This window comes from Xenopus tropicalis, chromosome 2 (assembly GCF_000004195.4).
Source record: "Xenopus tropicalis strain Nigerian chromosome 2, UCB_Xtro_10.0, whole genome shotgun sequence".
In the NCBI taxonomy this organism is placed as follows: domain Eukaryota; kingdom Metazoa; phylum Chordata; class Amphibia; order Anura; family Pipidae; genus Xenopus; species Xenopus tropicalis.
Window position 1 is genome coordinate 109,287,893 of NC_030678.2, and position 25,252 is coordinate 109,313,144.

The window sequence follows — 25,252 nt, forward strand, 5'->3', positions numbered from 1 at the left end:
GAGTGGAAAACATTAATTGTGAGTTTATAAATCAGTTTATGAAAGCAGCTTTTAAAAGGTGAGGTGAAATGTCTCATTGGAAGGGTCTATACTTTATTCGTTACCTACCCTCCATGCATTTCATAACCATATAAATAATCGACTTTTTGAATAGTATCAGTACACCAAGGCCTTCTTTTACCTACTACTTGTAATATCATTCATCAGCCTAGCAGTATGAGAAGAGTTAGGAAATATGCTCTTTAGAGAATGGTAGAAAGAGACAGATCTTCAATTAAACTGAATTTAACTACCTGAACATAATTTACATTCATGTAAACTTACCTCTGGCTGGCATGGGCTGCATAAGAGTTGATGATGATACTGATGATGATGTCAAAGAAGAAGAAACTATAGGACTCTGCTCACTTCCTTGACATGATTTCTGTAGAGCAGACATCTCCGGAGCCTCAATGGTAGAAGTAAAATCCAGAGTGATTTCGGGAGGCTGCTTTTGCACTTCTTCTTGAGAAGCATTGAAGCTGAACCCGAAAAGTGACCTTGTGGATGATGTATTACCAAATGCAAAAGGCATCTTCTTCTCACTACCAAAGATATTCTTTACAGCATCAGATCCAAATGTAAATTTTGCAGGAGAAACCAGGGCCTTTGCAGGCTGATCTGTAGGAGATGATGTGCCAGCTTCTGTCAGTGAAGTGTCTTCCTCAGGCTGCTGATCTGTTCTCTCTTTTGTAGTTTCCTCTAGTATTGCTATTGCAGCTTTTCCGCATGAAGCAGCTCTGGGTGATGTGCCACGAGAAGAAAATGGAGTGAGCAAGCAGTTTTTAGCTTGTGCCTCTTTTGCCTCTTCAAAACCCTCTTTGAACAAGTCAGCAGCCTCCTGTAGTTTAAAACGTACAGCAAAACATTCTGTCTTTCCTTCTCCTTCAGCAAAGTCATGTGCAGTCCATACCCAGGCTCTTTCAGCCCCTTTCATTGGTTGAAGGTTTATATCTGTTGTTATGCGATGATTGGCACAGAGTTTCAATACCTGATCCCTTCTCATGACAACTCGGGCAGATTTATTATCCAATCTCTGTAAAATCTTCAAGTCTCCAATTCCTCTTTCTTTCCACTGATTTGAGTCTTTATCAAATCTGTAAAGTTTTGCTCTATGGCAGAAAAGGGCCTGCTCATTTTCTTCCCCACTTGTTACTTCAATCAAATCAGGTAAAGGAACAACAGGTTCAAAGTACTGGCCATCTCGCTCTTCTTCCTGGGTAACATCAGATTCCTCATCTGTGCCCACAGACACCCTGCTATGATTTAATTTTGTTGGAGATTTTGAGGGACTTGGCTCTGGTTGGAAGCTAAAGTTAAAACCTGATGCTGATTCACCAAACCGAAATAAATTCTTCTTCTCTGGGCTACTTGCCAGTGGAGAGGCATATATAGAGTCATCTAAATTCCCTTCAAGAGCTTCTCCTCTCATATCATATGTGTCCCATTCAAATGTGGGTTCAGTTCCATCTGCAGGCGACTGTTTCACTACTTCAGTGGAGCCAGTCACATTTGACTCATCCAAAGGTTTAGCTTTATCTGTTAAAAATGTTTTTAGATCTTTTAGGCCTGTTTTCATTTCCTCAGCTTTTTGTATCAAATGAGCTGTTCTTCCAGTGTCTACAAGCTTATGAGGAGTCTGTAGAGGGATATCTAATAACAGACGCTGACACTCATCAAACTTAGTCTTAAAATCTTCAGCCTGCTCAGGTGTTTTAAACTTTGCAGCTAACTGCTCTAACCTTGCATCTCCATCAGAAAAATCATTAGCCATCCACATCCAGGATCGGTCAGAGCCTGTTAAGGGCTTCAGATTCATTGTAGTCGTTATCCAGTGGTTTGCACACACTTTCAGAACTTGCTCCCTTCTCATGAGCATTCTCAGTTTTCCATTGACATCATTTTTAAGGATCTTTAGATTTCCTACTCCACGTTCTTTCCACTGTCCGCTTGTTGCATCGAACCTGTACAGTTTCACCCTTTGTGAATACAGAGTTTTCTCATCTTCTTCTCCTGTTACGAGATCTACTTTGTCAGGAAGTTGGACTATTGGTTCAAAATGGATGTCATCACGTTCCTCAGTTTTGTAAAGATCATCTGTAGCTTCCTGCTCATTAGATGCAACTGCTTCATTGCTTTTGGCATTTTGAGAGATAAATAGTTTTTGCCCTGCACCAGAAAAGCCTTTAAAATTGGGGTCTACTTTACCAAAATTAAATCCTTCTGTATCAGATGTTTTTGCGATATCAGCAAAAGAAAAGCTCTGTACAGACTGGCCTAGAACTTTATCAGAGCATTGTTGGCTTTTTTCAGATTTTGTAGTAGTCTTAGCTGTTTCAGACTCTTTATCGTTTGTGGAAGTACCCTTCATGAAGCCAGCAGACATTTCCTTTGTCTTATTTGAATCAGATATTCCAAAATTAAAAGTAAGAGGACCGGCAGACAATGGAAAGTTAAAGCCCTCTTTTACCACCTTTGATTCATCATTGGAAACAGGGGCTTGAAACGCAAAGTTTGATGCTGATGATTTTTCGTCACTAATACCAAATTTGAACCCTTTTCCAGAGAAATCACAATTAAATCCCGCAACAGGTTGCCCAAAATTCTGTGATGAATTTGCTTTAATACCAAAAGTAAAAGGCACCTCCTTGCTTTGACTGGCAGATGAGCCAGGTTTAGCAGTCTGGCAAGCAGCACAATTTTCTTTTGAAGCATCGTTTATAACTAAGCATGTACTGCACTCCCACTGACCCTCTTTGCGTGAAAACATAGCTGATAAACTCGGTTGTGTTTTACCAAACTCTGCATAAGGCCCAAATTTGAAGCCAGATGGGGTCTGGGCAGGTGGTACAGCATCTTTATTTGTTGCCTGCGGATTGGCACTCTGGCAAGCTACACAGTTTGAAGCAGATGCTTCATTTCTGACAAGACATGAATTGCAATCCCATTGTCCTTCCTTCTTTGCAAACTGGGCACCAAAATTTTTTTGTGAATTATCAGCACCAGGAGCAAAAGAAAAAGATGCTGCTTGGGCAACAGCTTTACTCAATGGCTTTGTATTTTGACAAGAAACACATTTATTTGCTGAAGGTTCATTTCTAACATAACATGCATCACAATCCCACTGACCTGGTTTTTTTCCAAACACTGCTGCCAAACTATCACCCTGAGCAGATACATTGTTTGTAAAACCAGTACTGGCTTTGTTAGGTTGAGAAATGCCAGTCTTTGCTTGATTTTGGGTTTGGCAGTAGGAACAGAGGCTGACTAGGGCATCATTTTTCTGCAAACACTTGCTACATGTCCATTGTTCTTTATTTTTTAAAAGTTGCTGACCAAATCCAAGCTTATTAGTAGCACTTTCCTTGCCAAATGTAAAAGATGGTGCAGATATGCATGTAGAACTTGTTAAGCTGCTCTGGTTTTTGTTTGGTGTTTGACAGCACACACATGAAGTGGACGTTGGTGCATTTTTAGCAAGGCAGCAATCACACTGCCATTCTCCCCTTTTCAAAGCAAATTGTGATCCAAAAGTAAGGGGTGTTTCATTTGGCTTGCTAGAATCCACCTTCTGCTTATATTTTGCATTTTTTTCTTGAACTGGAGCCACGGGGGACTCTGTCAAAGCTAGTAACCTTTGTGCCTCCTCAAATTTTGTCTTGAAAAGAACAGCCTCATCTACAGTTTTAAAACGAATAGCAAGCTGCTCTGGCTTGGGCATTTCATCAGCATAGTCGTAAGCATTCCACACATAAGACTTATCTGATGTGGCATTTGGCTTCAGTTTCATATCTGCATTTATGTAGTGATTTGCACAAATCTTAAGCACCTGTTCACGTCTCATTAAAAGGCGAATCTTGCCAGATACCCTGTGTCTTAAAATTTTTACGTTTCCAATACCCCTTTCCTTCCATTCCTTTGTTTCTGCATCAAATCTAAATAGTTTTGCTCTATTGCAAAACATTTCTTCTTCATCCTCTTCTCCAGTTCTCACTTCAATTTTTTCAGGAAGAGGTACAATAGGCTCAAAGTGTGGTCCATCATCATCAGCAGCAGCATGTTCACTTCCTGCATCTGATTCCACACTCAGGTTGTGTGCATCTTTGGGTTGGACACCAAATGTTGGAGGTGCAAATGTAGATTTTGCAGAACTCTTAAAAGTAAAAATGTTTTCAGTCTGGCCAAAGACTAAAGGATTCTTATCTTGACTTTGTGTTCCAGTTATAGAGAAACCTGATGAAAAGCTCTTTTCCCCAAATCTAAACATGCTTTTTTCATCATTGGCAATTTTCTCAAAACTAGAAGATTTTTTCTCTTGCTCTAGGGTTGGTCTATCAGACGTCAGAAGCCCTAAAAGGCTCTCACTGCCAGTATAAGCACTACTTGGCTGCGCTCCTGCTTGACTTGATGAAAATGTAAAATCCCCATCATTGGATTTAAAGTTGGAGTTAAACTTGAAAGTTGATGGTGCTGGAGTAGACTGCATTGGTCCAGTAAATGGAGATGGTTTTTGACCTTCTGATGTTGACTGACCTAAGCAACCTTTCCCCAAATCAGACACTTTTGGAACTTCTTGTTTGGAGTGCTGCATTGCTGTAGAAGGCTTAGTAAAATAGCCAGGTTCTGGCAGGGGTGGATTTGTGCTGGCTGGTGGAACACTGTAATTGTAAAATTCTTCATTATGTGGTGACAAAATTGCAGTTGCGGGAGACTCAAATCGCAGTGGAGGACCATAAATTTCTTGAGGAAATACACATGCTGCTGAACTTTGCTGAGTTGGCGGTGTATGCATAGGTTGAGGATAGGCATACATATGTTGTTGTGGGGGCAATCTGTTCATTGCATACACAGATGTCTGTGGGGGAAAAAGCCACAAACAGAAAGGCACTTAACTGGTGAAATAAGTAGAACCTTTTACATTTTTGTATAGAATATAGAGATAACATTAAAAATTTAAATAAAAATAGATTTTAAAAAGAATAATCAACAATTTCTTAAAACAAACACATTATCATGGTATCAAATTACCTTTGTTGGAGTAATATTAGCTGCTGGCCTGAGAAGATGCTGAGAATTATAAGCTGGTGACTGGGCATAGTAAGCAGCAGGTCCTGAAGTGGAAACTGCAAAGCAGAAAGTTTGAAAACCATAAGATTTTCTTAAATTATATTCCACACTGGTAGTTTGAACAATGAAATAAAAAAATCTAGGGCAAACAAACAAGGCAAACATTAAAGCTAACTAATATTAAAGCAAGCTAACAAAAAATGAAACTATTTCACTGTGATATCCAAGAGAACAAAAATCAATCTTGATTAAATCAATCATTATTATTCTTGATATGTACATGTATTTACTTTGGTACATGCTGAGTTGATTAAGTTACTCAGATGCAGTCCATAATCTCTTGACCTGTCAATCCCTATCCAAATCAATGGATCCAAATCTAAAGTAGACAAATTGTATAATGTACAAAATAGTCTTGCCATCTTTTCTATACACTCATGAAACAGAAGCTCATATACTTAAAATAACATACAAATTGAAACAAAACTGGGATATACTATTGATATTTGACAATTACAAAAAAAAAAAAAAAAACACAACTAAAAAGCAAAATAAATCCACTTGCCAAACTTAACTTCATGTTAACCTAAACAAAGACCACATTTTATTATAGTAATCTACTGCAGAAGTTTTATAAAAGGGACAAAGTAAAGTAGAGACAAAAAAAAAATGCACCAAGAATTCTGTCAGATTAAGGACTGCCAGTACAGACAGCACTACCCAAGAATAATTTGTCAGCATTGAGAATATGTTCAGTAAATGCTTCAACATCTAATCATTAGGATATATAAAATATTCCATCTGCTGCCAAGCATTACATTTCTGAATAGTTCTGACTACCAATGATGTTCAAGCAATCCCTGGATACTAAAGCATGGCAATTAAAGCCATTATTTAAGCAAGAAGTAAAGTAATTGTCATGCAACAGCATGGCACATGACCCCCTGCAGCATGCACAAGGCCAAGAGAACAGCTGGAGTATTCTGCTGCTAGTAAAATTGGAAGACTTGCACAGATTTTATTCCACATTCTGCCAAGAAATAAAAATAATTAAAAGAACTAAAATTAGTCTTTGCTGAAGGTCTGGAGGTCGTGAGAACAGCAGCTTGTATTTCTTGCCTTTGAGAAGCAGTGATAATCGCAGACCACTTAAAAATTTTTCTTGAGAATAGAAACAACTGGGCATCCAGAAAAGTTTGGTCTTTCTTAAATTCACACTCTTATGTGCTACTGGCTGACATCACTTATCTCCAGTACTTTTTAGGTAGAAGCTGTAGAGTACCTATGCTTTCCACTCTTTGCAAATTAGTATTGGGTTCTCTGAAACCCAAAGAGTAAAAACTTCCTGTGTAGTCTTCAAGTTTCCTACGTATGCAGGCAATATTGTTTTTCTGTTCAGCTATTAGTGATCAGTGATATCATGTCCTCTTCAGGATGAAGACTCCATTATATCAGGAGCAATGGGGACTACATAATCATAGGCTGTTAGTGATAGTGACTAAGTACCTTCCTTGCTTCTCTGCAGACAGTAGTCTGTACAACTGTAAGGGACAGAAGTGCTAATCTATTAAACATAGGTTGCAAATTTCAACACTACAGTTACACAGATTTGTAGTTTTGCGGTATACTACAATAAAGATATTAAATTATATTGGGACTATAAGTGCCCCCCGCAATGCTGCAAACAAACATTTCAAGTATTTCAAAATACATTGTAAAAAAAAACAAAAAAACAATTATACAGTCTGAAGCATTTCTTTTACAGGCCATCACCATTACACAGTGTTTTTGTGGTACAGGTATCGGACCCCTTATCCGGAAACCCATTATCCAAATTACGTAAAGTCCCATTGTAATAAAATAATTCACATTTTTAAAATGGTTTCCTTTTTCTCTGTAAAATTAAAACTGTACCATGTACTTGATCCCAACTAAGATATAATTAACCCGTATTGGAGTCACAACTATCCTATTGTGTTTAATTACTGTTTAAATAATTTTTTTAGTAGACTTAAGGTAGGAGATCCTAATTACAGAAAGGTCGCTTATCCAGTAAACCCCAGGTCCCGAGCATTCTGGATTAGGGTTCCCATACCTGTACCAATCATGTTCAACTGCACTTAAGGTAAGGATATGCCTGCTATGGCGAACAAAATTCATGCAACTGTTCCATCATAAACTTTAATGATAATAACCAGACCCTTTGTCACCTGCAAAACTTAAATTCATGCAGGTGAAAGATTTCAACCCCACCTTATTTCTTTCTGTTGTTAGATAAAGCTGTATTATTTCCTGTCAAGTGATCACTGAAAGAGCACACAAAACATCAGAAAATGGTAGCTTTAAGGGGAAAAGATGTAAAAAGGTCACATGTACAGATATGTACATGGCAATTTGGTAAGATTATTTATTAGGGCACTTATAATATAAATTATCTGTTGGTTAAGTATTCTTTCTGAAAGTATAGTTTTCCTTTAATTCAAAATCAAAACAATGTCAGGGAGCCTTTCACTGCCAAGCAGCATACAATAATGAATAATATGTTATGCCTCACCTGTTAGGGGAACTGTATAGAAACTTTGAGTTCCTTGGTAGCCATCAGCAACACTGTCAGGCTCAAATCCTTCATTAGGCCATCTATGAGGGGAAGCGTTTGCATTCGAATTGTTGTGTTTCAGCTCTTGAACTTCTTTCTTTAAGACAAAATAACAAAATATTAAAAGTAAAAGTGTACATCATATAAATATGTGTATGGAATGCAGGAATGGTAGCTGTAGAAAAAGCAGAAACTGTGACAGCTGAAGGTATAGAAGTTATTAGGCTTAACACCATAAGTTCTATGCAACAGGACTGGAGGAAAGCCACATAAGTGTAGAATGTAATTTAGGGCCACCAAGCATGAACAAAGCATGTTAGGATTGCATGTAGGCACCCTTAAGTGGCACTAGACAGTAAAAGCTTTGGTTACCTTTTTATTAAACAAATGTTAACCTCCCCTTACCTTCAATGCTTCTACTTTATTACAGAGCACTTCAAGTAGAGATTTTTGATCTTCTGCCCAACGTGGTGGCGTTTTGGGAGAAAACTAAAAAAACAAAAATAAAATAGTTCAGTTTTTATTATCACTACCTTCTTGTTTGACAAAATCAGGATTTAATTGTATACTTTCTGTTCCCAGCTAATTTTTTTTTGCATAGTTTTGCATCTATGGAGGCACAGATTTTCCACTGCTAATGGGCTGTAGTTGCCTTGGGCTGCCATGAAAGCTTTAAAAGAACATCACATACTGGTACATAAGTAGTTTGAGTTAAATTGTAACCAATTAAACCACCTTAATTTACCCTATTTCTAAAGAATTTTAAGAAACTGACTTTAGAGGTAATTTTGCATACAGTTTACAAATGTTAAACAAACTGTAGGCATCTAAGGGCACAAAAGGAACCCAAAACCAGCTGCTGGTTCTCGGTTATTAATCAGAATTGCCAGCTAATTATGGATATTAATTGCAAATCTCCAGCAATACCCTACATATTAATATACAATTTAGCTGTATAAATTATTGGGTTTATTAAGCTTTGCAATATATTCACTCTTCTCTTAAAGGGGTATGTTAGCCCAAAGTATAAAGTTGGTGTAATCGTTCTGTGCCTTGCTATGAATGAAATGGCATTGCAGCCCATGACATGAGCATATCCCTTGCAAACATGTGACTCATATGTGCAAAGCCACTACCCTTAATTCAATGCTCTCTACCTCACTTCTCCCTGACACCCACAGCAAAGCCACCAGAAGAAATATCCTGAGCAATTAAGTAACAGGACAGTTTCTCTAGCAATTTGTTTCATCATTGGCTTCTACATACACTTATATGAAGCAAATAAGACTGTATTCATTGACAAGAAAAGGTAGATAATCAAAATTCAGCTGCATTTTTTTAATAAAATACCCGAGTTGGTTTGCTGGGCGATATGGACAGCTTGGAGGGTGATGGTGTGGAATGTTTTATTGCTGAATGATTTTCCACAAAGCCCAGGCTACGATCTTCCATCGCTTCTCCAAGATTCTGCTTCACTGACTCCAGCATCTCAATCACAGTCTCAACTGGAACTGGCAACTGTAGTAAAACAAAATATTACGGTTTAACAATTGAGAGTGAATTTCTGCTTGCAAATATCTATAGCAATATCAAAGAATATTTATTTCCACACAGTAAAGGCATCGGTACTATGACAACAATGTTAAGTATAAATATACTTGACTGGCTTCTACTCTAAATAATCAGCCACCATTTTAAAGATTTAAAACACAACTACAGTATTTACCTGCTACTGAAGTATTACAGTATTTACCCACTACTGAAGCTTCTTAGGAAGCTATCTGGAATATACAAGACAGCATTGAAAGCATTTTAGTGAAAATGTAACTAACTTATTTTTACCTTCTATATGCATGACAACACTACTTTAGGCCTCACTGCCATGTTGTGTGCTCAGCGCTATATTCTCTAGATCACATTAAAGACAAACAAGACCTTGGTGTGAATTGTTAAGAAATATCAGCAAATATACAGAAAACACTATGTTCTGCATGCCAATTGGTAAGGTCATCTTTAAGCAAGTTGCCTACTTCATTGGTGGACCTTAACTAGCTGTTCAGAGACTTTAGCCGTTGGGCCAAGTCACCAAAGAAATGAGTTAGTTAGAGCTGGATTATGGTATTACAAGGACCAGTAAGCACCTCAGTCATTATAATTGTGACCAGCCAACAGGATGTATGAACAGCTCTGTGTCTTTAGCCACACAGATAATCTAACACTTTGATGGAGAAAGGCCAAAGCCTTGTTAATATTTACCAATGTCCATAAAGTTGACATCTTGCTCTAAAACTCAAATTTTTTGTGTGGTTTCAAAAAACTTAAAACGACAAAAATCAGAATGTTGATAAATGGGCCTCTCCGGGTAATTTAGGGGACTAATGGATAAACACTAGCAAGTATAGACTTTATCGACAGAACTATAATATTATATCTAAATAATATCAACATATAGCCCTTTTATTCAAATTGTCTTATTACCAATGTTGCAATGGAAGGATCAGCATTATATTCATCACAAATCATTTTCAAATAGCCTTTGCACTTAAGCAGGCACTCCTGGAACTCTTCCTGTTCTTCTGCTGGCAAACAATCATTTTCAATTTCTTCGGCCTTACGCTGGTATATCTACAAAAAAAATTACAAGAATAGATTTCTATTTCATCAGGTTAAAAGCAATACTGTGTTGATAATATCATCTGCTTCATTATAGCCAGCACATCAGTTCATCAGCTACTTGTGATAGTTTTTTCATAAAATTAAATTACATATAGGCAATTTTAATGTAAAACAGAAGTGTGTCAAACTAAACACAGAAGATGCAGAGTAGTAACACATACCAAAGCAAGGTTCCAATAGGCAACAACGTTCTTAACAGCATCAAATGCTATTATTGCATCCTCTGTTTTTCCGTCAACTAAATCCAGTGTTGCAAAGGCAAGGCATGCGTCATCTTCTAAGTCTTTTACTTCAGAAAGCTAAATGAATGATAGCAACTGTCAGAACTGTTTACTTGTGCCAAAAACCAGGCCACTGGGGTTTCTAATAGTGCAGGAGTATGTACAAAATACATGTAAAAAACACAGTAAAGTAGTTTTTCTCCCATCTTTTGAAAACTACATTTCATATCAATAAGAAAAAATATGCAGAAGAAAAGCTTTAAGGAGAAAATCTAAATGGGATTCTACTTTGGGCATGGACAGGTCTTTTACTTCAGAAAGCTAAATGAATGAAAGCAAAATATTGTTAGAAGCCAATTCCTAGCTATTACCTTAATATCTTTACTATGAAAGTGCTTGAACAAAGGATCAACTGGCTCAGGAATGCTTTTTTTCTGTTTGACCAAATCTAGAAGTGGCAAAAGTTTCTTCCAGTAGTGGACACAGCGCCCCATATATTCCTTTTGGTCATAAAAGGAATTCAGACTGTAACCCTGTAATCACAATAAAAGATAGATTAAAACACATAAGCTTTTATGAAAGCCATTACAAATATCTTTACAAATTGAGTCTGTTAACTACAAATTGTAAACAGGAAGTACTGAACTTGCATTAAACACATCTTTTTTTATTCAACAATCTGTCTAAAGAACCATTCATACTAATATACAGTCCAACATACTGGATAGTATCCAACATACTTTTGCACAGAATTGGCAAAATAAATATACAAGATACAAAAATATTTCGAAACATTTAGTTTCTATTTAAGAATCTGCATAACATTCACACCATACAATCTATTTGCACTGCTGGGATAGCCACCTTTCTTCTAACCCTACTGGACTTTCTAAGGATGATAGAGCCCCCTGCTGTTTAGATAATGTAAATGTTGGAAATCTGACATTGCTATAATCTTGAAAGAGCATGAGATCAAAGTGGCTATAGTAAAAATAAAGTGGTGACACGTGGACTTAGGTGACTGCTGTTGTTTTCCATCTGGCAGCAGTGGAGGACAAAATGCCAACTGTGCTATTATGTTAGTTCTCTGCTCAGTTTCAACAAAATCATAATCATTATGACTTTAATTTTCAAACAGAAGGATTTCAACGCAACACACTCACTGTTTTGTGGAGACTCCTTGCCCAGTGAACAAGAACAGCAGGTTGCAGGCCATGCTTTTCCTGAGCTCTTAGAGTAGTAAGATCATGTTGAATCACAGGACGCAGCTTTGCTGAGGTGCCAGGTCTGTAACAAAAAGCTCAGTAAATTAAAATTTCCCATTCAAAAATACACTTCCTGTATGTTGCACAAGAGATAATGTATGACAAAGCGTTTTTATTCATTAAGCCCAGGATATGCTGTATTTAGGAGAAATTAGTCTAAAGCAACTGGACTTCCGGATTCACAAGGTTCAGTTTGGTCCAGACTTATTTCTAATAGATGCACAAATGATAACATTTTATGTTTATTGTGTCATGGTTTTTTGAGAAAAACTTTGTTTTACTAAATATTTCCAGTATTAAGTACTAGGCCCAACTGACAAGGAGCTGGTATGTGTGTGCCATGTTAAAAGCAGGCTTGAGGGAATTTGCACAAAGTGGGATGCCAAATAAATGCATTAAAGAATAAGGTACCCCCATGTTGTAAAAAAATAAGGATATTACAGTTCGTGAAGGAGGTTGAAGGGTAAGTTCTAATATGATATTTTGCAAAAGGGGGTATGATATTTCATATAATATACGTTAGTTTTAGTGAGTCATGTGATATCTGTTAAAATCTGTCTAAGCAGTTTGTATAATTTACAGGATATTCATGGCTGGAGTATAATTTATAGGATATTTACTTTGTGCATTACAGAGTATAATTTATAGGATATTTACTTTGTGCATTACAACTGGAATCACTAAGGGGCGTATTTATTATGATAGACTTATTTTATGAGTAAAAAGCTGTGTAAAATAAATGGCAAAGATCGCCGTCTGAACGCCAGATATTACTGTTTTTTTTCCATAAGTTCCGGTGGAAGAAAAAACGCGTAAAAAAATTACGCCGCTTTTACGCCGTTATTATGTCGTTTTTACACGGCGAACCCTGGCGATGTGTGGCGAATTTTCTCGTCGTTTTTTTACACAGCATAATAAATATGCCCCTAAGACAAAGGAGCACTGGTTTTGTAACTTTACCAATCTAAAGGATTCTGGCCCTGTACCTCTCATTATCTGTAAGAGTGTATACATACATAGTTCTATCCCCAGTACACAACAGCTTAAAAGACTACTGTCACAGGAAAACAAGTTTTTTTCAAAACACATCAGTTAATAGAGCGTCTCCAACAGCATCCTACACTGAAATCTGTTATAAAAAAAAAAATCTGTTTTTGTAAATTTCATTTTGAAATTTCACATGGGGCTAGCCTTATTTTTCATTTCCCAGGGTGCCACAGTCATGTGACTTGTGCTGATAAACTTCAGTCACACTTTATTGCTGAGCTGCAAGTGGAGTAATATCACCCCTCTCCCGGCAGCCGATCAGCACAACAGTGGGAAGGTAGCAAGATAGCAGCTCCCAGTAGATATCAGAATAGCACTCAATAGTAAGAAATCAAAGTCTGGCTTTAAATGGTAGAGTGAATTATTTGCTATGTAAATAGCGTAATTTAGAAATAAAAAGTATACCATAAAATCATGACAGTATCCCTTTAATACAAATGTATTTATAGAAACAATAAGCTCCTGACAATTCAACAGCAGGATACCAAAATGCAAGACAATCTTAAAAGAGGTACACTGACTATTTATTTTAAATTTACATTTATATTAACAAAGATGCAGAGAGATCTACCTGCTAAATTAAAAGAGGGTTCTGTTATCTTTATGTTCAGATGATATAACATACATAAAATAGTTTCACCTGCTTAAGTAAGGTTGCACATTTTCCCCTATGGTAACATAACTGCCATTTCAGAAAATGGCGATGAAACAAAAAATCTACTAAAAATAGCAGCATCCTTTTTTTGGGTATTGAGGTTCTAAATGCTATCAAGACTGGGTCACCTACATCCCTCATAATATAATAAAGTGTCCTACTGCACAGGTTATTGAAATTATGGACCTACTTCTAAACCAATTCTTGGTTTGTGAAGCTGGTTTTTTAGACAATAGATAGGTCCCATGAAAAAAACTGCTGTACCTAAAGACAACACATCTTAAAACTGCAAGCTTATTGCTCACATAAGAATACACCATATATTTAACAAAACGTATTACATGGACTAAGGAGTTACAAATATAAAATACACAGGCATAAAAAGTACTGAAAAACTTACAAAGATTTTTTTGTAATAAGGTTGTAAACAGCGTCCCACCAGGACCGCTGCCTGTCGGTAAAGAGCTGTTTGCAGATAGGAAGAGGAAGACATCGAGGTCTGTTTGGATCAGCTGTTGTGTTATTATCTTGTAACTGAAGATGACTAGTATGCACAACTGCCAGCAAAAATACCTAGAGAAAATACAAACAAAGTATAAACCAATAAATAAAAAGCTGAAAAGTTGGAAACAAAAAACTAATTTCTAGAAATAACAATTTCTTTACATGTAGACTGCTGTAATAGTATGCATATTCACTTATGCAGGCCACTGGATAAAGAAAGAATAAAATGAGTGGTCGTCTTAGCTGGAGGCACAAATTGTTTATTCTGCCATGGGCAAAATAAAAAAATTGAGGACCTAGCTGGTTTGTTGCCACATTATCAGGACAACAGTAAAAAGGCAGTGGCCAAGTCACAAATAATTGTTCAACTTTTAAAGGAGAACTATACCCCACGGGCTACAAAAGACCCCTTAAAATGACACTGACACTAAAAAATATACTCTTCAATATATGTATGCACATAAAAAGTTCCCTATAGGTCACGTTGATCGTTTAACAGGGCCGATATTTTCCCTGCAAGTGAACATTCTTCGGGTCTCACCGACAAAATGGACCCTGCTTGCGCTCATGCGCAGTTTTAGCAGATTACCTGCTACCTCCAACTGCACATGCGCAAGTAGGGCCTGTATTGGTGGAGAGACCGGAAGACTGTTCGATTGCAGGGAAGATGTTGGCCAGGTAAACAGCTGCGCTACTCTGCTCTTTTAGGTTGGGGTTAGAGATAGGGACAGTTTTTAATATTAAACTATACGATAAGGGAGAAGTGAGGGTGGTCAAGGCAGTATCCTAGTTAAGGGGGCTTTTATAGCCCGGGGGTATAGTTCTCTTTAAGGCCAAAGGAAGGGGTCATTTTGAAAACAGTTATTGTGTCAAATGCAGTGCTTAATAGTTTATTTTGGACAAAGTTATATACACCTCAAGATCCAGAAGACAGATAGATTCTGGAATATTGGACTCAAGTCTTGAAGTTTCCTGGGGCACCCGAGGAAAAACCTGTTTAAGCCACTTGCGAAATGGAGGTAAATTTGCTAGAAAGTGCCACTGCAACCCAAGCCAAGTTAGGTGCTGAAGATCACCATTATGTATTCGAAGAGAACCTATATAGGAAAAAGCAAAAACAACATGTGATAAGCACACATTCCAATCACCTAACTAAAAGTACATACAAGATCTCCTGGTCACATACAAGCATTTATAATATCAGACATTCATTAGCTTAAGAAATTAATCAAGATCTATATTTTCCTAAAAATTTCACATAAACCAATTTCCAAAAGGAAAACACCTTAAAATGTACCTTGACAGTTTCACAATGATGCTGATTTATTAAAGGAAATTTAAACCTTTAAAATAAATTACTCTTTTTATAAAAAGTATAATTTCATTCATCCACAGAGAAATAACTAGGATAAAAGGATAAAAGATTACAACATAACCAAGAGAGAAGAGAAGCTTGAGGACATGGATGTACGCAGAGCACATCATAATAAAATAACAAAACAAACTAATGAAATACTTACCACTGTCAAGCTGGGAAAGCTCATTTAGGTCCGGCACACGATTCTCGGCATAGCTTATATCATCGCTACCCATGAAAGAATCTTGCATCGATAAATTGTCCTCAAACAGAAACTTCAGTAAAATAGACTGCCCACATTGGTTTGCAAAAGTTTCTATAACCTCACTAATGAAGTTCTCTTTTCCATGGCTCAAAGTTAGCAATAAGTGACCTGTGGAGAGAGGTTGATAAATGATACAACACTATTAATGCCATTAAACACAGACTGAATGTGCTTTACAAAAAGGACATGTACTGTTTTTATACCTCAACAAGATAAAGGGGTAAACTCCCTATATACACACACACACACACACACAAACAGGACACAAACAAAGGTTGAGCTGGACCCTGTCCAGGCCTTCCCCCTCTCCTGGCAATTTCGTCAGACACTCATTAAAAGAGATAAATAAAACAGGCAAAACATACCAAGTAATAGTTCCTATAAGTGAACTAGAATTCTTCAATATTAAACTCAAAGACTAACATTTTAGAGTGCTAGTATTATACGTTAGACTGCAAGCTCTGTAGGGCAGGAATTTCACTCCTCTTGTATTATTTAACACTTTGTAGGTACTTTAAAATTAAGTATTTATAATATATATATATATATATATATATATATATAAATATAAATATATATATATATAAATATAAATATATAAATATAAATATATATATATATAAATATATATTTATATTATTTAAATAAATGCCATTGTCTTCCACAGTGTTTTACAGCGCAAGTAGATACAGTGAGAAGACAATTAACTTATACAAAAAAAAATATTTCAATGGAAATACGCACTTTTGCAAATAAAACATAAAAGTTATGAGGATTTATGTGGAGAGACCTATAGAGGTATCTAATTAAAATGAAACAAACAAAATGTGAAGGCAAACTACTTTGTGTTAATTGTGGTAAGGTGCATTACCAGATTTACTTTGCCGGTCAAACGCTAATCCTTCTAGAAAACCTTGTCCGTTGTCCTCCCCTTTAACAGGCTTACTTTTTGGCTTAGGAACCTTTTTAAAAAATGAAAAATAAGTTATTAGGGAAAAATCTAAATTCAATTATCTTTATAAACAGCCAATACTTTCTATTCAGTCAAATGTTAAAATCTAAGGAACAGAAGAGTTAGACAAGAAAATCTTTAGACAAAAACCATCAATGCCAGATGAAAGTAATTATATAAAAAAGGCATATATTTTAACTCTGAGAGGGTAACACAGGTCAATTTTCCAGCAATAGTCAGTAATTTTTTTTTCAATTCTTTTTCACAGGCATAACTGCAGCAGCTCAGAAAACAGTACAGGTATGGGATCTGTTATCCGGAAAACCATTATCCAGAAAGTTGTAAATTATGGGAGGGCCACCTTCCATAGACTCCATTATAAGTAAATAATTGTAGATTTTAAAAATGATTTGCGCTTTCTCTGTAATAAAACAGTACCTTGTACTTGATCCTAACTAAGATATAACTAATCCTTATAGGAGGCAAAACAATCCTATTGGGTTTATTTATTGTTCAAATACATTTTTAGCAGTCTAAAGGTATGGTGATCCAAACTACGAAAAGATTCCTTATCTGGAAAACCCCAGGTCCCAAGCATTCTGGATAATGGGTCCAATACTTTCTTACTGGTTGTGCACAAATAAACAAAAGTCATACCAGCAAATACCAAGTATTTCAAAAGAACTAAAAACAATTTAAAAGAACACCTACCTGATAAGCCAGAAGGTAGCAGAGAGCAGCAGGTTCAATTAAAGCCTTCCACTGAACTTCAGAGTTCTGAGCCATTTTCAGTAGCAGGGTCCCAGCATGCATGTAGTAGTGACCTCTCATTTCATAAAACGTTACAGACAGATCAGTAGCGTCTGTACCACTCACAGATTGTTTTACCGACAAGAGGGCCTGGTCAAATCTACACATTTCAAATACAAGAAAGAGAAAAATGTACTTAGATACGAAATACTGATGCAAAGGGCAAACCCAGGGAAGTCATCTTGGGAACTACTAGCATGCTTAAAATAGCAACAAATGGGCCACGGTAAAGGTAAGCTGTATGCTTTAGCTCTTAAATAAAAACACCATATACTGTAACTATAAGGTGGACATTACAATATATAAGGTGGATATTACAACCACATTATGACACAACCATTTGAATTTATACATTTCAACTACTAGCTAAACCCGTCTTACCACCACACCAGGCCACCTACCCAAACTTGGGACTATCCCAACCTTGTCTTACCAGCCATGGGATAAAACAATTGGCACCCCTATTTACAGGCTGCCTTCCCGAGACTCCCAAATTCCACTGTCCCTTCACTTATCTGCTGCTTCATACATAAACCTAATTCGAACCCTAGAAACTAGGGAAACATTTTCCCCTAATTAATTTTACACACACCTTCCTATGTGACTGAAGGGCCAGATAGCCCCTCAACCTCTCAAAACTGCGACTAACATGTTTTATTCTAATTCACTTAAAGATTTTCTGCATAGACTAGACCAGGGGTGCCCAAGAGGTAGATCGCGGTCTACCAGTAGATCACTTTAAAGTTTTTGGTAGACCACTTCTTTTTTCCCCAACATAACAGAGCTTTTGACTGCAGCCATACTGCTGTGTTGACACTTGTTATGTGGGCAATAATGTGAATTTTACACTGCTTTTATATATATTGCTATGTGTATTTAGGTATTAAACATCAACTATTTTTATTTAAGTAGATCTCATGATAGAGGCCAGATGGTAAGAGTAGATCACAGGGTGACAAACTCCAGGTACCCCTGGACTAGACCCATACAACTGAGTTTTCATGTTATACAAACCATAAGTTTTTCTCCAAATTGAATCTGACACTATATACTACACCTTTTAAAGGATTTCACCAACAGTACAGATGCTACATCATAGTGCTATTTTACCACTCACACTGAATTTATATTGAAAATTTTAGAAAGATAAAGCTAAACAAGGAATTAGGCTAAAAATGCAAGACATTTTTTGCCTTTTGTATCAGCAGTAGCTTTGCATCTTATTTCCTGCCGATTTACACAACATGCTTTGGGCTGCTGTACTTGTTGTGAGTTGGTTCCTAAGATCAGATACAAGAGTCCCACACTGCATGCCCTTAACCTACTTCAATGCAAGGTGCATGATACAAATATCATGCCAAACTTAATAGAATAGCACTCCCTCCGCAACTGATACATCTTTATTTTCATAACATCATATGGTATCTATTCTGAAGTTTCAGTTCAGGGGGCCTTCACAAGAATGATACTATTGCATTGAACAGATACAGTAGCGTGTGAACGTAAAGACATGTATTAATTACAGAGGGAGTGCTGGGCCATTCAATTTGATATTATATAGATGAAATTTCATTATTAAGACTTACACTAATGACAAAATAGAAGCATCAGCTTCTTTAAAAGATGAAACCTCGTTTTCTGCTAATATTTTGTTGACTTTCAACACCTAAGATTTGTTTCAAACAGCAGCCTAGCGAACACTACCAAATGCAGTGCCACTGCCATTCAAGGCATGATCTAACAAGCTCCAAGATTGGGAGCTAGAAATCTATAGAACAAACAAAAGGGGAAAATGAAATAAACTGCAGCAGAACATATACCTTTCAAGGGCTTCCTTACTCTTCCAAACATCCTTTTTAGAAAGAGTCAAAAGGACAACATCAGAATGCGCAAGCAACAGTTCCTTTGTTATTGTCTTCACATTGGTGTTCTTTTGCCCTTGTTTTGAAGCCAGATACTCCTAAGGAGTTGAGAAAATGTATGAATTATCACAAAATTCAAAAGGGAATGAACAACACAGTTTTCAGTTTTATTCTTGCCTCCAGTGTCACTGTCCACAAACCTCTGTATCTCCCCTAGTGCATCAAAATACGGGGGGTTTTCTTGTTTCTATAAATAAAAATGCTTTTGCAGACTCTGCTTTGCATTTCAAGGTATCTTTGCGTGAAAAGTTGAACTTTAACAAAAAAAGTCACTTTTTCACTGTTCTGTGCATGCAAGGGTCCCGGGATCACGAAGAAAGTAAGGAGAAAGAGCATCGCTCACAAGCAGGTACCTCGAGCCGGTGCAGCTTTCTGCTGACGGGAACCAGCCTGGGGTATCAGATAAGTGATTGCAATCACTGGGTACCCCCAAGTGATTGTACTTTTCCTTCTCCTTTAAGGGTTTTAAGGACCAGACAAAGGATAATTTATTTTAAATCACAAGATTTATGAAGCTAAAATAATTTTGTATCTGTGTTGATTTTTATTGTATGCGTTTAAATTTCAACAGTAAAGAGCAGACAGTCAGCAATAACCTTCATTAGTGCTTGATAAAATATCAGTTAGTGAAATAGGCCTCTGCTGTGGTGACACAGCTAAATCAATGTTAAAATCAAAGCTAAATCAGGGAACTGCAGGCTAGGCACAGCAAGCTATGGGTCCCTGAAATAAAAAATGCAATGTACAAACAGGTTAGGAACTGCTATATTTTAGCCTTTTGAATGGGGCAAAATACCCCTGTGTTTAACATGAACTCAATAAATAGGGCTTGTTTTTAACATGCATTATGCCTATTATTTTAAAGGGGAAGCATGTGTACACATGCCACCTTTCCAAATGCATTAAAAGGACATGTAAACCCTATATTTTCCTACCATGTATATAAGTTGGGTAAATCTCACCCACCCAAAACTACACCATTTGTATTGTATATATCCCCTCTGAGCCCTGTAACCATTAAACTGAGAAAAAACATGTTTCTCCAGCAGGGGGCACAGCTAGAGCAGAGATTCTATGGGAACCAGCAGTGCCATCTCTTCATTGGCTGATAGACTGGAGGGTGTGTTTAATTACCTGAGTTGAGAAGAGCATGCTTGGTTATCCAAGAACAATTGGATCACAGAGGTGGGCAAGAGAGTTCCAAACGAGGAGGAATCCCAAGTGATTAAGGGGATGCTGCCGCCTTTTAAATTAACAATTTAACAACCATAGTGGCAGGTAAGAGACTGTTCACTGATGAAATTTTTTTGTGGGAGGTTTACATGTCCTTTAATGATACTTGTCCCACAGTCTAGAACTATGGTATTGGCAGTCACATGAGTCTTCTTTTATACAAAAATTTAGGGAAAACTTAAGTTGTGCTGAGACAGGTGCTATATAGTGTTCCTAGACCCCATCCATATTTAATAGAAATGAAGTGCAAATTAGGCCGACACTAAAAGGGTTCATAAGGTGTGGCCTTCAGTATTGGTAAACAGTAGTTTAAGCCCTTTTTAGTCATAGGGTCAAAAAAAAAAAAAAGAGAAGATGCTTTAAAATGTTTACCTTAAATACTTGGACAACACGGGAGCACCATTCTAAATCTGTCCTTAAAGCTCTTCTCTCGGGTTTAAGGCAATGCCAAACTGCTTCCTCCAGTCTTTGGTTGGACAGAAACAAATCTACAAGCTTGATATTAACATACACATCATTGGGCCTTGCAAAAAGTTCGGCCTGTATTAAATCGAAGAGCTGATTCCACCCAGCTTCTCCTTGTGAGGAAAGTAGTTGTTCCTAAAAGAAAATGATATAATACACAATTAAAATAGGAAGATTCAACTAAAATTTACACTAAACACCAAGTACTTTATAAATTATAGAATTAAAGACAAAAAAAGAACAGGCATTTACTTTATAGAAAACCAAGACTGATCATGTCACAACTGCCATGTTTTAATAACCACTACATAAGCCTTTAAGCAATGCAAGGATGGAAATTGTTTATGACAAGATTTGCTAACAAACTGCAATTGAACTTAATTTAGCAGTATGGAGTTTATCTCACAGGTAAAGCATTAAAAAAAATTACAATTGAATTACATTTTGCTTACTTTAAGTCTGTATATCTCAGGACTTCCTGGGAAGAGTTTGGATGCTCTGTCCACCCAGTATTCTGCTCTGCCATCTTTGATATTTAGAGTACATATCAACTCAGCAATCCTAAGAACAAGATCCTTCTGAGTGGGGTTTAACTCCAATGAACGCTAAAACAGAAAGACATATTAAACATGTCATATGAATGACATAGGTTATGTAGTAGCCATTAACTCAAAATAAAAAAATCCCTTGCTTAGTTAAAGAAACGCTCACTCTTTGTCTTTTTGTCATTTCTAGAAGTTTAAAATATGCATTAAATAATTTTGTAGTGCCAAATTATGGACAGTGATCATTATGATATTTTTTCTAACTGCTTTTTGTAACTTGAATGTGATGATCAGGTTACATATAATATTAATTTCCATAGATGGATATGTATTGGGCTTGGCAGCTTGTGCACAGAGAACATTGCTTTGCTATATTTGCAATTATAAGGTCTTCCATATTTGCCTTAGCTGAAGAAAACCATAGAGTGGCTATATGAAAAAAAAATAGCAAAAAGCATACTGCAGACCATAAACTATCAAAGGCTGCTTCTCTCAACAGTAACAGAACTTTGGTTTGGAACAGGTTTACCGTGACTTTAAATCACCGTTTAAAAGGTACAGCAGCTAAAAGCAACATTTCATGAAGAGTGCCAGCTGTTGCAGAATTAAAGTCCAGACAATTTGCTCTAAGTTACTAGCACTAAATATTTAACCCAAGTACTATTAAAAATATAACAATCCCACCTAACCACTTGAATATAATTTAAATCACCTTGTAACAGCCAACAGCTTTTTCCACATTTCCTTCAATCTCAAACAGTTGTCCAAGGAATCTGTGGGCTTTTGGGTCTCTTTCCTGTACACTAATGTACGAAGACACACATCTGAAAATGACAACATTATTTTTGATAAAATTTTCCCATGTAAATGATACAACATTATCAAATTACTAAATCTGGGAACAGAAGTGCAAATATGAATACAATTTCTCCAGAAAAAATGGTAAAATTCTAAACTACAGTGTGTTTTATGCAACAGTAAGAAAAAGTAAATTTAAATAATTCAAGATACTCAACAGTTAAAATGTGTGCAACTACCTCAAAGGGGTAATTCACAGTAACAGGAACAGTAACATCAAAAATTAAAGTGTTTAATAGTAATTAAAATATAATGTGCTGTTGCTCTGCAAAAAACTGGTGTTTTTGCTACAGAAAAGCTACTATATAAATAAGCTGCTGTGTAGCCATGGGGGCAGCCATTCAAGCTGGAAAAAAGGAGGAAAGGCACAGGTTACATAGCAGATAACTAGTAGATAAGCCCCATATAATGGGGGTTTATCGGTTATCTGCTAAGTAACCTGTGCCTTTTCTCCTTTGAATGGCTGCCCCATGTCTACACAGCTGCTTACTTATATAAACTATAGTAGTCTTTCTGAGGCAAACACACCAGTTGTAGCAATGCAGGGCAACAGTACATTATATTGTAATTACTTTTATACACTTTCATTTTTTAGTGTTACTGTTCCTTTAATATTAACTTTTTAATCACAGTACATAGCAGATTTGGATGCAAATTTGAAGTTGGTCTTCATTTTTTCATAATCTACCTTTTTTTTTTTCTATTATGCAGCTCTCAAGCTTGAAATGAAACGGTTATCTTATTGGTAAGGGTTAATTATCCTAGCAATCAAAAAACTGACCTTGCACCGCTGTGTGTGCCTGCACTCATATATATAATATATGGCATTTTTCAGCCAGGCTGGAAGAAGCGGATCCACTTGTAGAGTGCAGGCACACACAGCGGTGTGAGGTCAGCCTGGAAAACGTCTGCTTTTGTGTTTTTCAGGCCAACCTCCAATCTGCTCCGTGTGCCCACACTTGGGCCAATGCCATCGTTTTCAATGCAGGCACACATAGAAGCGTAGGCAAGCAGATCCGCAGGGCTGAGAGAAGCGGATATACACTTCGTGTGACCTCGACCTAAAGGCGATAATAAAAATGGAGCCGCAGAGTCAATGTCTTGATTAAAGGCATCAGTGAGCCCAAAAACAAAGCAGCATTCAAAGCTGCATGCTAAAGAGAACCAAAATAGAAAGGTAACATTTACAAAAACCAAATAATGAAGATAATTTGAAAAGGCACATCCAAAAACAAATTAGTTGAAATTTAGTTGAGAGGTGAGCTTCCCCAATAAAGTAAAAACTAAGAAGAATAAATAGAGCAGATACCTTTTAGCAAGTTCATATTCTTTAGCCTCATAGTAGAGTCTAGCAAAAAGAAATCCTTTCATTGATTTCTGGAAGACAAAATGAACAAATCCAATTAAGACAGAGCAGCTAATAGTTAACACAATGATGCTTTCTCTACTGTTCTTTATAATTTGGTGTATGCATATAATGTATTACCTGTATTACAGGACAGATTACACTTAACTTGGAATAGGAAAAGTCACCTATAGCATGAAGTCATTGCACCACTCATGTTTTAATCTGCATTTGACAGACAGTACATTTTTATGGACTGTACCCCCACAACAATTGAAGCGGACATCAACAACAACCAGGAAAAAAAACTGATGAAAACCATATTTTGTAATGCCCATTGGTATTTACATTGGTGACACTCCTGGTCAATCATCAAAAAATTTTTTTTAAAATCACTTATGGAATTCTACAGCAGTCCCTACTTTTCTTGGCAGCATGGGTGGAGCACCAGGGAGCCTACCTGCACCAACAATCATGTATATGGATTAAGAATTTAAGGTAGGAATAGTTAATCCATAATTAAACTCATAATTGGTTGCCAGAATCTAAGGTTAACTAGACATGATCCCTTTCAATGTATGAAATCATCTTCTAATGTTTTGCCTCTAGGACTTTCAGATCTACCCCACTGTATGACATTTCTGTGGTATCAAAGGTTTTATACAAATTAATTTTTTTAAAACTATTCATCAAACTTAAGTTTGGAAGGTAGTTTTCGTTTGTCTTCCAGTATGATTATACATTCTATGCCTGTATATAAAATATCAGGAGAAGCTTTTGGACACTTTACTAAATAGAGAGGTGCATCAGCACAAAACAGAATACCATCATAATTACCAATTGTAATTTACTTGAAACTTGAAAGTACCCTCTGTTTATAAGGTATTTTTTTTTACCTACTTAACACAGGTATCACATTTAGCAAATGTTGAAAAAAATAAAGAGAAGGCTAGAGTTGTCAAGATGGCATATCAGGAGACAGCATGTTTTACTAGTTAAAAATCTTGTACAAAGTAGCTCAGGTTCTTTTGGTAGCATCTATATAAGTGCATTATCTGGGTCTTTATAAGTTTTTATGTAAACAAAAAGCACAGGCCTTGCAGTGTAGAGGCAGCGTTTACAGTATCAAAGAGTGATTAGTGTCAAGTGTGTTATTGGACCACATGGTGTGGATCAGGCTAACATGTATTTTTTTTCTAGATGGAATCTGCTTGACTTAGATTAGATTTAGGGATATAGTAGGCAACTTACTGAGAACTTATTACAACATGGGAAGGTATTTCATTTTACAAATATGAATTTTTCCAATTTGCATAAGGGGAAAGTTGGTTCATTGTGCAATTGGTCTTTCAGGACTGAAAAAGTGGGTTAAGGTTTAAAAATATGAACTTGTGAATTAGAACCTTTAAATACTAAACACATTTAGGTAT

General features: G+C 36.6%; 1 protein-coding gene across 1 annotated transcript in view; it reads right to left on the minus strand.

Moving 5' to 3' along the window:
• The window catches only part of ranbp2 (RAN binding protein 2), a 43,304-nt gene that overhangs the window by 15,671 nt on the left and 2,381 nt on the right, over positions 1–25,252 (minus strand). The window contains exons 2-20 of the mRNA XM_002937658.5: positions 23,787–23,854; positions 22,332–22,443; positions 21,527–21,679; positions 20,982–21,209; positions 19,275–19,414; positions 17,356–17,554; positions 16,564–16,654; positions 15,591–15,800; positions 14,986–15,167; positions 13,967–14,139; positions 11,763–11,886; positions 10,971–11,132; positions 10,540–10,677; positions 10,181–10,327; positions 9,053–9,220; positions 8,108–8,191; positions 7,661–7,799; positions 5,068–5,162; positions 325–4,894 (exon numbers count right to left, since the gene is read on the minus strand). Coding sequence (XP_002937704.2) covers positions 325–4,894; positions 5,068–5,162; positions 7,661–7,799; positions 8,108–8,191; positions 9,053–9,220; positions 10,181–10,327; positions 10,540–10,677; positions 10,971–11,132; positions 11,763–11,886; positions 13,967–14,139; positions 14,986–15,167; positions 15,591–15,800; positions 16,564–16,654; positions 17,356–17,554; positions 19,275–19,414; positions 20,982–21,209; positions 21,527–21,679; positions 22,332–22,443; positions 23,787–23,854 — 7,183 coding nt within the window. The remainder of the gene's footprint in view (positions 1–324; positions 4,895–5,067; positions 5,163–7,660; positions 7,800–8,107; positions 8,192–9,052; positions 9,221–10,180; positions 10,328–10,539; positions 10,678–10,970; positions 11,133–11,762; positions 11,887–13,966; positions 14,140–14,985; positions 15,168–15,590; positions 15,801–16,563; positions 16,655–17,355; positions 17,555–19,274; positions 19,415–20,981; positions 21,210–21,526; positions 21,680–22,331; positions 22,444–23,786; positions 23,855–25,252) is intronic.